Below are 12,029 nucleotides of genomic sequence, written 5' to 3'. Positions count from 1 at the left end.
TGTGTGTGTGTGTGTGTGTGTGTGTGTGTGTAGAGGAGAGACAGACAGAGAGAGGGAAAGTGAGAAATCACCCCTCCAGGGAAGATGACTACACTGCAATCCCATCTCCTCCATTTCCTCCTGGGATCTTGAACATGTACACACACACATCCGGCGTGATTTTCAGGTCCCTGCATCTGGGACTTGAACTGCAGTTGGCCATGTGGAAGTCCAGCGACATAACTGCTATGCCATCTGCTGGCCCTGATTATTGTTTACCTTTTAGGCAGCTTTGTTCTTTAGAAATGTAATGCTAGTCACATGTAATTTAAAATTTTTCTAGTTGTCACATTCAAAAAACTAAAAACAAACAGGTACTATTAATTTTAATAATATACTTATAAATTAAAAGCATTGTAACCTGTAATAAATAAGAAAAACTGATAATGAAGTGTTTTACTTTTCATCAAGTGGTAGAAAACAGGTGTGGGAGCCAGCAGGTGGTATAGTGATTAAGACTCTGAACTCCTTTATGGTCAACTGATTCTAACCCAAAATCCTAAGAAGAGAATGGAGAAGAAGGGATTGTAGCATGGCCATCTTGCCTGGAGAGTGATTTCTCAGTTTTCCGCTCACTGTTTCTCTCTGACTCCAATGAGCACATGCACCCTATGGGAAAAACTTGTAAAAAAATTAAAGGAATCAGGTGCGTCTTTTACATTTATAACAGATCTCAGTCTCACTAGCCACATTTCAAGTGTTCAGTACACATATGGGTAGAGGGTGATGTATTGGGCAGTAAAATTCTAATGGTTTTGCAAAAAACTACTGTTAGATATTCACAAATAATATAGTGATGATTAATTTATGATAAGGTTTCATTTAAATATTAAGATGTCTTTCTAGTCATATATGAAATTTATAAAATATAATTTTAGTTAAATACTTATGCTGTAATTTTTTATTTTAAAAGAGATAGGATCATTTTTATTTTTTGGCATAAGGAATGAAGAAAAATGTACCCAAAAATCCATTATTGATCTAATAATTAGCATCTTTTTCTTTTTTTAAAAAAGAGCTTTTTGCCTTAGGATGCGTGTGCTTGCTAGAAAGAGACAGAGACAGCAAGAGGGAAAGCAAAAATCACCTCCAGGGGGATGGCCACACCACAATCCCTTCTCCTCTTTGGATCTTGGGCATGCATACACACGTGCCTGGAATAATTTTCAAACCACCAGGTCTGGGAGACTTGAACTGTGGGAGTCCAGCGACATAAGCACTACACCATCTGCTGGCCCCATCATCTTTTTCATTTATAAATAATCTTGTCTATTTTGTCCTGGTCTTTCTCAACCTACTCACCTAAGGAGATTTTGAAAAGAATAGGTGGAGAAGACTTTAGCTTCCTTCTTTTTTTTTTTTTTGAGAATTATGTTATCTAAGTTTATTGATTTACTTATTAAAAAAAAATTGACCAGAGAGGGGACAGAGCGGAGAGAAAGAGAGAAAGAGTGAGAAAGTGAGGAAAAAATGAGAAAGCAAGCCGCCAGGTCTAGAACTTGAGCTGTGGTTGGCCATGTGGGAGTCCAGTGTCCTTAAGCACCATGCCACCTGCTAGCCCCTCTAGCTCCCTTCTAACTGAAATGTTTTCTCTTCCTTTTTTAGTCAATGGTACCAAAGGACTTTCTGTCAATGATTTCTACTCCGGTTTGGAGAGCTCAGGATGGCTTCGGCATATCAAAGCTGTTATGGATGCTGCAATCTTCTTAGCTAAAGTAACTCTCCTCTTTGGTTTTGGGATTTTTAATGGTTGGGAAGGAGTGGATTGTTTTGTTGGGTTTTAGTATCTGTCCCAGATAACTTTTATTATGCTTTACCTCTTTAATGAGGTCACTTTACTTTGAGCTTTAAAAATGTTATGTGGCACTTAAATATAAGACTTAAAAAGAAATTCTCAAATACTTTGAAGTAGCATTTTTTTTCTTTTGTTTTTCATTTGTTTCCTTTGCATTTTTGGTGTTGCGTTTCTTTTTGATCTTTGGAAATTATGCTGTCTCAACATTATCACTGGCACATAGGTTTTCGTTATAATGCAATACCTGCTTGTGTGGTTGTCTAGTAAATAGAACTCACTGATTTACCTAAAATGTATTCTGCTAGAATCTAAGTATGTGATCTTTCTTTTCAGGCAATAATGATTGAAAATGCAAGTGTGTTGGTACATTGTTCTGATGGTTGGGATAGGACTTCCCAAGTTTGTTCCCTTGGTTCTCTTCTGTTGGATTCCTATTATAGGACAATCAAAGGATTCATGGTAAGAATTTATTCTGTGAGACCAGTTATTCTCAAGCAGGGAGGATTTTCCCCCCTCGGGGACATTTGGCAATGTTAGGAAGCAGTTTTGATTTAAGGAAATGGTGCAGTTGCCATCTAGCTTTTAGAGGCCTGGGTATTGCTAAACATTCTATAATGCACCACCAGCCTCCACAAAAAAGAATTATCTGATCTAAAATATCAGCACTGCTGCAGTTGAGAAACCTTGAGCTAGACTGATTTTCATTTGTGTCACCTCTTTAACAAAAAGCTTTGTATATAAAAATTTATTGGGGGACTAGCAGTTGGCGTAATAGCTGTGTCACTGGACTCCCACATAGTTGATCGCGGTTTGAGTCCCAGACCTGGTGGCTTAAACTCACGCTGGGTGCATGTGCATGCCCAAGATCCTGAGAGGAGAATGGAGAAGGGATTGCAGCGTGGCCATCCCCCCTGAGGGGTGATTTCTCACTTTCTTTCTCTTTGTCTCTCTCTGTCTTTCTGGCGAACACACGTGCCCTATAGCAAAAACCTCTCAAAAAAATTAATTAAATACATAGAGACCAGCAGTTAGTGTAATGGCTATGTCGCTGGACTCCCACGTAGTCGACCATGGTTCGAGTCCCGGACCCGGTGGCTTAAAATCACGCCGGGCGCGTGTGCGTGTATGCCCAAAATCCTGAGAGGAGAATGAAGGAGAAGGGATTGCGGCGTGGCCATCCTCCCTGGGGGGTGATTTCTCACTTTCTGTCTCTCTGTCTCTCTCTGTCTGTCTTGTGAGCGCACGTGCCCTATAGCAAAAACCTCTCAAAGAAATTTTAATTAAATACAAGTTTATTGGGGATTTTTCCTAAAATGCTACAATAGAAATATTAGTTGTTTTTTCTCTCATAAAAAAAAAAAAAAGCCAAACAGCATGCACACTTGCCAAAGAGAGAGAGCGATAGAGAGAAATGGAGAGAGAGAGAGAAAAAGTGAAAAAGCATCCCCATAGGGCATGGTCATACCACAGTCCCTTCTCTTCTATCTCTCCCTCTTTTTGGGATTTTGGGCATGCATGCATATGCATCTGGTGTGTTTTTCCACTTGCTGGGTCTGGGACTTGAACTGCATGATCTGCCATGTGAGATCCAGCTTCCTTAACCATTGGGGCAGACTAGCATCTCCCTCATTTTAGACCAATGCATTTTAGTAATTCAGTAAAACAAGCCACAAATGTGAACATACTGGGGGCCAGATGGTAGTACCATGGTAAAATGAGATGCTCTGTGAGGCAGTCCCATTGGGAAGATTTCTGATCCAAAAATGACCTCCTGATTATAATATGCCTTACCTCAGGGCTGACTAGGGGTAGATTGTGACGTCAGTACCCTGTTAGGGGCCACCCTTTCTCTTCCTGTCTCTTGTGCTCATGGGAGAAATAAACATATAAACTTATAGTATTATATTCTAGAGGGAACTTTCTATTTAAAACATCTTCATTTATTAAATATAATAACATGTTAGGCATGTTTTATAGCTGAAAATGAAAGTTTTATTAGTTAACGGATTTTCTGCGTTATGAAAATACATTCTTAGCTCCTATTTTTTGTTGTCTTGCTTTTTAACATATGGTCAGAAAATTCTCATAAGTAACATGAATGAAGAAATATTCAAAAAGTTTTCATTAGCTTAAAATTATTAAATACAATGGTATCTTAGAGTAAGAGAAAACTTAAAGTCACCAGCCCCCTGTTTGAATGCCATTGTTTTGTGCTGCAAAACCTATTGAATCTGGGATGGCCAAATGGGAGTGCATTGATAGGAAGGTAATGCTCAGCTTACCTGGAGAGTGTGAGACAGGGAACATGTTAGCCAGATGAAGTGTGTAATATATGACCAGGGGCAGTGTGAGAGTCTCTTAGATAAGCAGGAACAACACGCATGAAGCATGGCCCCTTCCAGTGACTGCAGGTAATGTGCAATGGATGGAATTCGGGATGACTGTTAGAGTAGGGGGTTGGATGCAGAGGAAAATAGTAGGAGAAGGGCCCAAGGAAGGGGCTGGAATTGGACTATTTTCCCTTTTGGAGCAGGGGTAGTGGAAGTCATTAGAGAGCTTTAAGGGGACATAGCAACTTGATTAGATCTGCTTTTAAAAATATGGTTTGGTGTCTTGAAGGCAGAGGGGAGTGGGAATGAAGTCTCTGAGACCAGTATAGACCTAGTTATAATAACTTGGGACCAGCAGATGTTGTAATGATTACATTGCTGGACACCTACATAGCTGACCATGGTTTGTCCCCTGGACCTAGAGACTTGAAATTCACACTGGGCTTGTGTACGTGCATGCCCAAAATCCTGAGAGGAGAATGGAGAAGGGTTTGTGGTGTGGCCCTCCTCCCTGGGGGGGATTTCTTGCTTTCTGTCTCTCTGCTTCTCTCTGTCTCTCCAGTGAGCATACATAGCAAAAATCTCTCAAAAAAAAACCAAAAAAAACAAACAAAAAAACAGTTTCAGTAACTCAAGAGAAATTAGGGTGAGGACAGTCACATAAGGGAAAGGAGAGGTGGTTTCAGAGGTGGTAAGAAAGTAGAGTAAGTAAGAAAAAGTCATGGGTTAACTATGACATAGGATCATTTCCAGGTTCCTGAATCACTTGGCAGGATGGATGGTGCTGCTGCCTGCTTTTCACTGAGATGAGCAGAGGAACAGGCTTAGTTAGGAAGATACTAAGTTCTAGACCTGGATGTGTGGAAGAATGGCAGAGAGCCTGGAATAAAGTCTCCACTCCAAACTGAAGATCATGCGTCCCTGGTCACACAGGTGTAGAAGTGGTAAAACCAGGAATTGAGCCCATGCACACACTCTAGAAACTCCATCCTTAACTATTGGGATATAAAGCCTTCTGCCAAAATCAGAGATTTAAGATGAAATCAGAAGCTCGAAGTGGCAATTTTTTTTTTTTTGAGAGGTTTTCGCTATAGGGCGTGTGCGCTCGCCAGACAGACAGAGAGAGACATAGAGACAGAAAGCGAGAAATCATCCCCCAGAGGGGATGGTCACGCTGCAGTCCCTTCTCCTCCATTCTCCTCTTGGGATCTTGGGCACACACACGCGCCCGGCGTGAGTTTTAAACCAACGGGTCCGGGACGCGAACCGCAGTCAACTACGTGGGAGTCCAGCAACGTAGCCATTACACTAACTGCTGGTTCCCTCGAAGTGGTAATTTTACCACTGAAAATAATTTCCTTGATGATTATGTAATAAAATTATAAGTATGTTAAATACTAAAAATAAATGTTTAGACTGAGAAATTGGAAATACATTATTTCATTGGAGTAAGCAGAGAAGCTATATGAGAGAAAACAGATAAAGTTCATTTACATGGCTAGATAATAACACTGGGATTTGAACATGAACTACCACTTCACTGGTCTTTTTGTCATTTATTTTTTTCTTGAAAAAGTATTAAATTAATAATATACAAGTAAGCCAAAAGGTTTAAACATCCACCCCAGTCTGCCACCTGGATTTAGGCATTGTTAGTATTTTGTTTAGTGTACATTTTCCTAGCCTTTTGCTTTGATATATCATCTTTGTATGAACAAAAATTTAAATATACTACTGCTGCCCTTTTCCTTTAAAATGTAATAGAGATATCTGAAGTAATTAAAGTGACAGACTGCTTTGTTTCTGTGTATTTTTACTTTTTTAATTTTTATTTTCATTATTAATATTTATTTTATTTAGACATTCAACCACTATACATCATTTAGACTGTAAAGAGATTTTATCAACATGGTATACACTACATAGCAGGAGAGTTGAGAATACTATGTACATTATCAACAGGCAACAAACCATATCTGTGTCTCACAAATGTCTTCTCTATTTTTTCACAAATTTCCCTTCCTGCCCTCTTCCCCTTTCCCACTCTCCTTCCACTTTGTCCCCTGTGTTCATAACAATTTTCGATGCTTTTTTGTCCTCCAGTCTTTCATGGGTTGGTTCCATGTCTTAGCTATCGTGAATAATGCCACAATAAATACAGATGTGCAAGTGCTTTTCTGACAGAGCATTCTCCTGTCCTTTGGGTAGATACTCAGGGGTAGAATTGCTGGATCATATGGTAGTTCTATTTGAAGGTCTTTGAGGAACCTCTAAATTGTTCTCCACATTGCCTGGACCAATTTACATTTCCACCAACCATGTAGGAGAGCTCCCCTTTCACCACATCCCCACCAGCACTTATCATTTTTGTTTTTTAAATCTTCACCATTCTGACTGGGGTTAGGTAGTATCTCACTGTATTTTGATCTGCAGCTCCCTTATGATGAGGGACATTGAGCATTTTTTCATATGATTTTTGGCTATTCATATGTTTTCCTTAGAGAAACATGAACATTTCCCCCATCTTTTTTTTTTTATTTAAGAATTATTTTAATTTTTATTTATTCATTAACTTATTTTTAATTTTACCAGAGAAAGACTGACAGAAAGAGAGAGAGAGAAAGTGAGAAAGAGAAAGAGAGAAAGCAAGCCACCAGGTCTGGGACTTGAACCACGGTCGGCCATGTGGAAGTGTCCATCACCTTAACCACCATGCCGCCTGCTGGTCCTGATTTTCCCCATCTTTTAATTGTGTTAATCATTTTTTCTGGGTAAGCCTCTTGAGTTCCCTGTGTATTCTGGTTATTAGTCCCTTATCTGAGGCATAGTTAACAAAATTTTCTCCCATTTGATTCACACTAATTACTGTGTCCTTTGCTGTGTAGAAACTTCTTAATCTGTTGTAATCCCACCTTTGTTTTGGGGATTATTGCCTGTGCTTTGGGGATCTTGCTTTAATAAGTCTTTGCCTATCCCAATGTCTTCCAGAGTTTGTGGTCTTAGGTTAGTTTAGATCTCTGATCCACTTTGAGTTGATTTTTGTTAATGGTGACAAATAGGGGTTCAGATTCATCTTTCTGCAGGTGGATACCCCGTTTTTCCAGCACCATTTTCCTTTTCCCACTGGATTGACTGGTATCCTTTATCAAAGATCAGCTGACTGTATGATTTAGGGTTTATTTCTGGGGTTTTACTGTGCTCATTTGGTCTTTGTGTCTGTTTTTGTGCCAATACCCTCTTGCTTTGATTATCACAGCTTTGTAATGTATTTTGGGGGTCCATAAGTGAGATGTCACCCACTCCACTCTTACACAGGATGGCCTTGGCAATGTGGGGTCTTTTATGATTCCAGACAAATTCTATGATTGTTTTTTCTAGATCTGTGAAGAATGTCTCTTGTAATTTTATAGGGATTGCATTAAATATGTAGATTAATTTGGGCAAGATTGCCATTTTGGTTATATTAATTCTCCCAATCCAGGAACATTGGATGTCCTTCCACTTTTTTGTGTCATTTTCTATTTATTTTTTAAGATTTTCATGGGTTTCCTTATAGAGGTCCTTGACTTCCTTGGTTAGTTTTATTCCTAGGTATCTTATACTTTTCGTGGCTATGGTAAATGGGATTACTTTCTTCAGTTCAGTCTCTGCTTGTTGTTTGTATATACAAATGCTATCGATTTTTATAAGTTACTTTTGTATCTTGCCACTTTACTGTATACATTTATTACTTCGAAAAGTTCTTTCAGGAACCAGCAGTTAGCGTAATGGCTATGTTGCTGAACTCCCACGTAGTCGACTGCAGTTCGCATCCTGGACCCGGTGGCTTAGAACTCATGCTGGGCACGTGTACGTGCGTGCCCAAGATTCCGAGAGGAGAATGGAGGAGAAGGGATTGCGGCGTGACCATTCCCCCTGGGGGGTGATTTCTTGCTTTCTGTCTCTATGTCTCTCTCTGTCTGTCTGGCGAGCGCACGCGCCCTATAGTGAAAACCTCTCCAAAAAAAAAAAAAAAAGAAAGAAAAGTTCTTTCATGGATACTCTTAGGTCTTCTATGTATACAGTCATGTCATCTGTCAACAGATCATTTCAGCTCTTCTTTCTCTATTGGAATGCCTTTTATTTCATTCTCTTGTCTGATTGCATTGGCTTGGACTTGCAGTACTATATTGAATAGGAGTGGTGAGAATGGGCAGCCTTGTGTTGTACCAGTTTTTAGTGGAAAAGCTTTTAGCTTTTCCCCATTCAGTATAATGTTAGCTATAGGTTTTTCATAGATGGCTTTTATTATGCTGAGAAATGATCCTTCTATGCCACTTGTACCGAGAGTCTTAATCATAAAGGAATGTTATATTTTATCAAATGCTTTTTCTGCATCAGTTGAAACGATCTTATGGTTTTTATCTTTCTTTCTGTTAATATGGTGTCTTACATTTATGGTTTTGCATATGTTGAACCACCCTTGCATCCTGGAATAAAGCCTATCTGATCGTGGTGAATTATCTTTTTTATGTGCTGTTGAATACGATTAGCAAGTATCTTGTTGAGAATTTTTGCATCTATATTCATTAGAGATAGAGGTCTGTAGTTTTCCTTTTTTGTCGTATCCTTATCTGTTTGGGAAATTAGGGTGATAGAGGCTTCATAGAAGGAATTTGGAAGGGTTCCTTCCTTTTGGCTCTCTAGAAACAGTTTGAGTAGAATGGGGATTACCTCTTAAAAGTTTTGCAATATTCAGCAGTGAAACCATTGGGACCTGGACTTTTCTTTGTCAGGAGATTATTTATTACTAATATAATTACTAATCTTGTTGCTTTTACAGTTATTCAGGCTTTCTATGTCCTCCTGAGTCAATCTTGGTAGATAGTATGTGTCCAGGTATTTGTCCATCTCATCCAGTTTTGTTGTTGTTGTTGTTGGCATATAGTCGCTTATAGTACCCTCTAATGATGTTTTGTATTTCTGTTGTGTCTGTTGTAATGTTGCCTGATGCATTGCGAATTTGATTTTTCTGGTTTCTCTCTCTCTCCTCATCTCTCTCTCTCTCTCTTTTTTTTTTGAGAGGTTTTTGCTATAGGGTGCGTGTGCTCATCAGAAAGACAGAGAGAGACAGAGAGGCAGAAAGCAAGAAATCACCCCCCAGGGGGGATGGCCACACTGCAGTCCATTCTCCTCCATTCTCCTCTCGGGATCTTTGGTATGCACACGCGCCCAGTGTGAGTTTAAGCCAATAGGTCCAGGACTTGAACCGTGGTCAGCTACATGGGAGTCCAGCAACATAGCCATTATGCTAACTGCTGGTCCCCCTTTCTCTCTCTCTCTCTCTCTCTTCTTAATTAGTCTAGCTAATGGTGTGTCAATCTTGCTTATCTTTTTAAAGAACTAGATTTTGCTTTTATTTATTTTTTGCGTAGTTTATTTTTTATTTCATTTATTTCTGCTTCAATCTTTATTATTTTTCTCCTGGCATTTTATAAATTATTTTTTGTTGTTGTTTTTCCAGTTCCCTGAGGCATGATGTTGGGTTGTCCTTTTGCCATCTTTCCATGTTTTTCTTATGCGCACTAACTGCTATGAACTTCTCTCTTATGGCTGCTCTAGCAGTGTCCCATAGATTATGGAAGCTCGTGGACTCATTATCTTTTGTTGCCATGACTCTTTTGATTTCAGTCTTAATCTCTTCAGTAGTCACAAAGTCATTCAGAAGTGGGTTATTTAGTTTCCATGTATTTGTGTATTTTCGAGGATTTTTCCTGAAATTAGGATCAAGTGTAATTCCATCATGGTCGGAGAAGATGCCAGATATAATTTCTATGCCTTTAAATCTATAAAGTCTGGTTTTGTGCCTTATCATGTGGTCAGTCTTCAAGAAGATACCATGTGGGGCTAAGAAAAATACATATTTTGTGTTTTTTGGGTGGAAAGTTCTATAGATGCCTGTCAAATCCATCTGATTGATGGTATCATTTAGGTTATTTCTACTTTTCTTTAACCCCACCTCTATTCTAAGAGCTGTCAGTTGCTTGTTGTTCTCTTTTGTATTTTTTTGTTTTTAGCCCTGAATTAAAAGTATAAATGCAGTTCCTTTTTTTTTTTTTTTTTGGAGGTGGAGGTTTTTGCCACAGGGCGCATGTGCTTGCCAGAGAGAGACAGAAAGGGAGAAATCACCCACCCAGGGGGATGGCCACGCTGCAATCCCGTCTCCTCCATTCTCCTCTTGGGATCTTGGGCATGCACACACACGTGCCCGGTGTGAGTTTAAGCCACCAGGTCTGGGACTCAAACAGCAGTCGACTACATGGGAGTTCAGCGACATAGCCATTATGGTAACTGCTGGTCCCTAAATGCTGTTCTTAAGGCTAATAGTCTACTCTATTGTAAATAGAGAAAAATTGAAAGTAGTTATAAAGTGGATTTTACTTTTTCTCACAGGTATTAATAGAAAAAGATTGGATCTCTTTTGGACATAAATTTTCAGATAGGTGAGTAATGTAAAATAATTTTGTAATAATGTAAAAATTTTCAGATAGGTGCGTTTTATAAAATTAGTAAAACTAGAGTGCTAAAATGTTTTCCTTCTTTGTGAATACTTGTCTGATGGGAAATAAGATGCTTTGTGATTTTGTATTTTGTATGAAATCTGATTTAAAGTTTTTCTGGCATTTCTCAACATTTTAATACGTTTTTAATTTTCATGGCTATTTATTACCTTCCTTTATGGCTAGATTTTATTATTTAGAAGGCAACAGATTTTTTTTTTTTAATTGGAGTTAAAGAGTCATAGGTATAAATGTTTCAGTAAAAAAATTACATGGAGGCAACCAACAGATGGCGCTATGGTTACATCACTGGACTCCCATATAGGTGACCGTGGTTCGAGTCCCATACATGGCAACTTGGAACTCACACCGGGCTGCATGTGCATGCATGCCTGGGATCTTAAAATGAGAATGGAAGAGAGGATATTGGCCATTCCCCCCCGGGGTGTGATTTCTCACTTTCTGTTTCTCTCTGTCTCTCTGGTGAGTGCATGTGCCCTGTAGTAAAAATCTCTCTTTAAAAAAAAAAAAAAAGGGGGGGAATTTTAAGTAACCATGTTTCAGGATGATTTTTTTTGTTATGTAGTTTTAAAATTTAACAGTACCTGAACAATAGACTTCTTTTAGAGGCATTTTTTAAAATCTTGTACTTTCTGGGGGGGATTAGGTGTGGCCATTTGGATGGTGACCCAAAGGAAGTCTCTCCAGTATTTACTCAGTTCTTGGAATGTGTGTGGCATTTGACCGAACAGTTTCCTCAAGCCTTTGAATTCAACGAAGCATTTCTTCTTCAGATCCATGAACATATTTATTCATGCCAATTTGGAAACTTCCTTGGAAATTGTCAGAAGGAAAGAGAAGAACTCAAGTAAGATGTCGTGAATAAAATGGGCTCCTTTTTTCTCCTTGGCCTAGGTCTAACATAAATCAGGATTGACCTTAATGTAGTATCTTGACAATATGAAATAGAACTGAATTTTATTGTAAAGATTTTATTGTCTATATTTCTGAAATGAGTACCCTCCTAATATCCTCTACCAACTAGGTTAATAGTAAAAATACATTTTAGAATATGTTTTGAAGTGTAGCATATATACAGAAAAGTATAATGCATAAATGTGAAGCTTAATAAGTGTTACCTAACTTCTTGTGCACTGTGTAACCAGCACTCTGAACAAGAAATGTGGCCAATACCCTAGGAATGCCCTCATGCTCCTTTTTAGTTTAAAAAATATGTATGTGTGTAGGTGCAGGTGTATATTTAATCTATGTATTCACTCTTTTCACGTTACGGGGTTACGGCAGCAGAGTCCCGCCATCTAGCCA

The 12,029-nt window shown here is 38.8% G+C and overlaps 1 protein-coding gene across 4 annotated transcripts in view; it reads left to right on the top strand.

Annotated features, from left to right (window-relative positions):
• MTMR6 (myotubularin related protein 6) overlaps positions 1-12,029 on the top strand; it is a 62,169-nt gene that overhangs the window by 42,086 nt on the left and 8,054 nt on the right. For all 4 annotated transcript variants that reach the window (XM_014592012.2, XM_014592013.2, XM_014592014.2 and 1 more), the window contains 4 exons: positions 1,645-1,754; positions 2,168-2,293; positions 10,597-10,646; positions 11,371-11,571. In XM_014592012.2, coding sequence (XP_014447498.1) covers positions 1,645-1,754; positions 2,168-2,293; positions 10,597-10,646; positions 11,371-11,571 — 487 coding nt within the window. The remainder of the gene's footprint in view (positions 1-1,644; positions 1,755-2,167; positions 2,294-10,596; positions 10,647-11,370; positions 11,572-12,029) is intronic.

Source organism: Tupaia chinensis, unplaced genomic scaffold, assembly GCF_000334495.1.
Source record: "Tupaia chinensis unplaced genomic scaffold, TupChi_1.0 Scaffold000634_1, whole genome shotgun sequence".
Taxonomy (NCBI): domain Eukaryota; kingdom Metazoa; phylum Chordata; class Mammalia; order Scandentia; family Tupaiidae; genus Tupaia; species Tupaia belangeri.
Note: the sequence above shows the minus strand (reverse complement) of the source record. Positions and strands in the feature narration are given on the sequence as shown.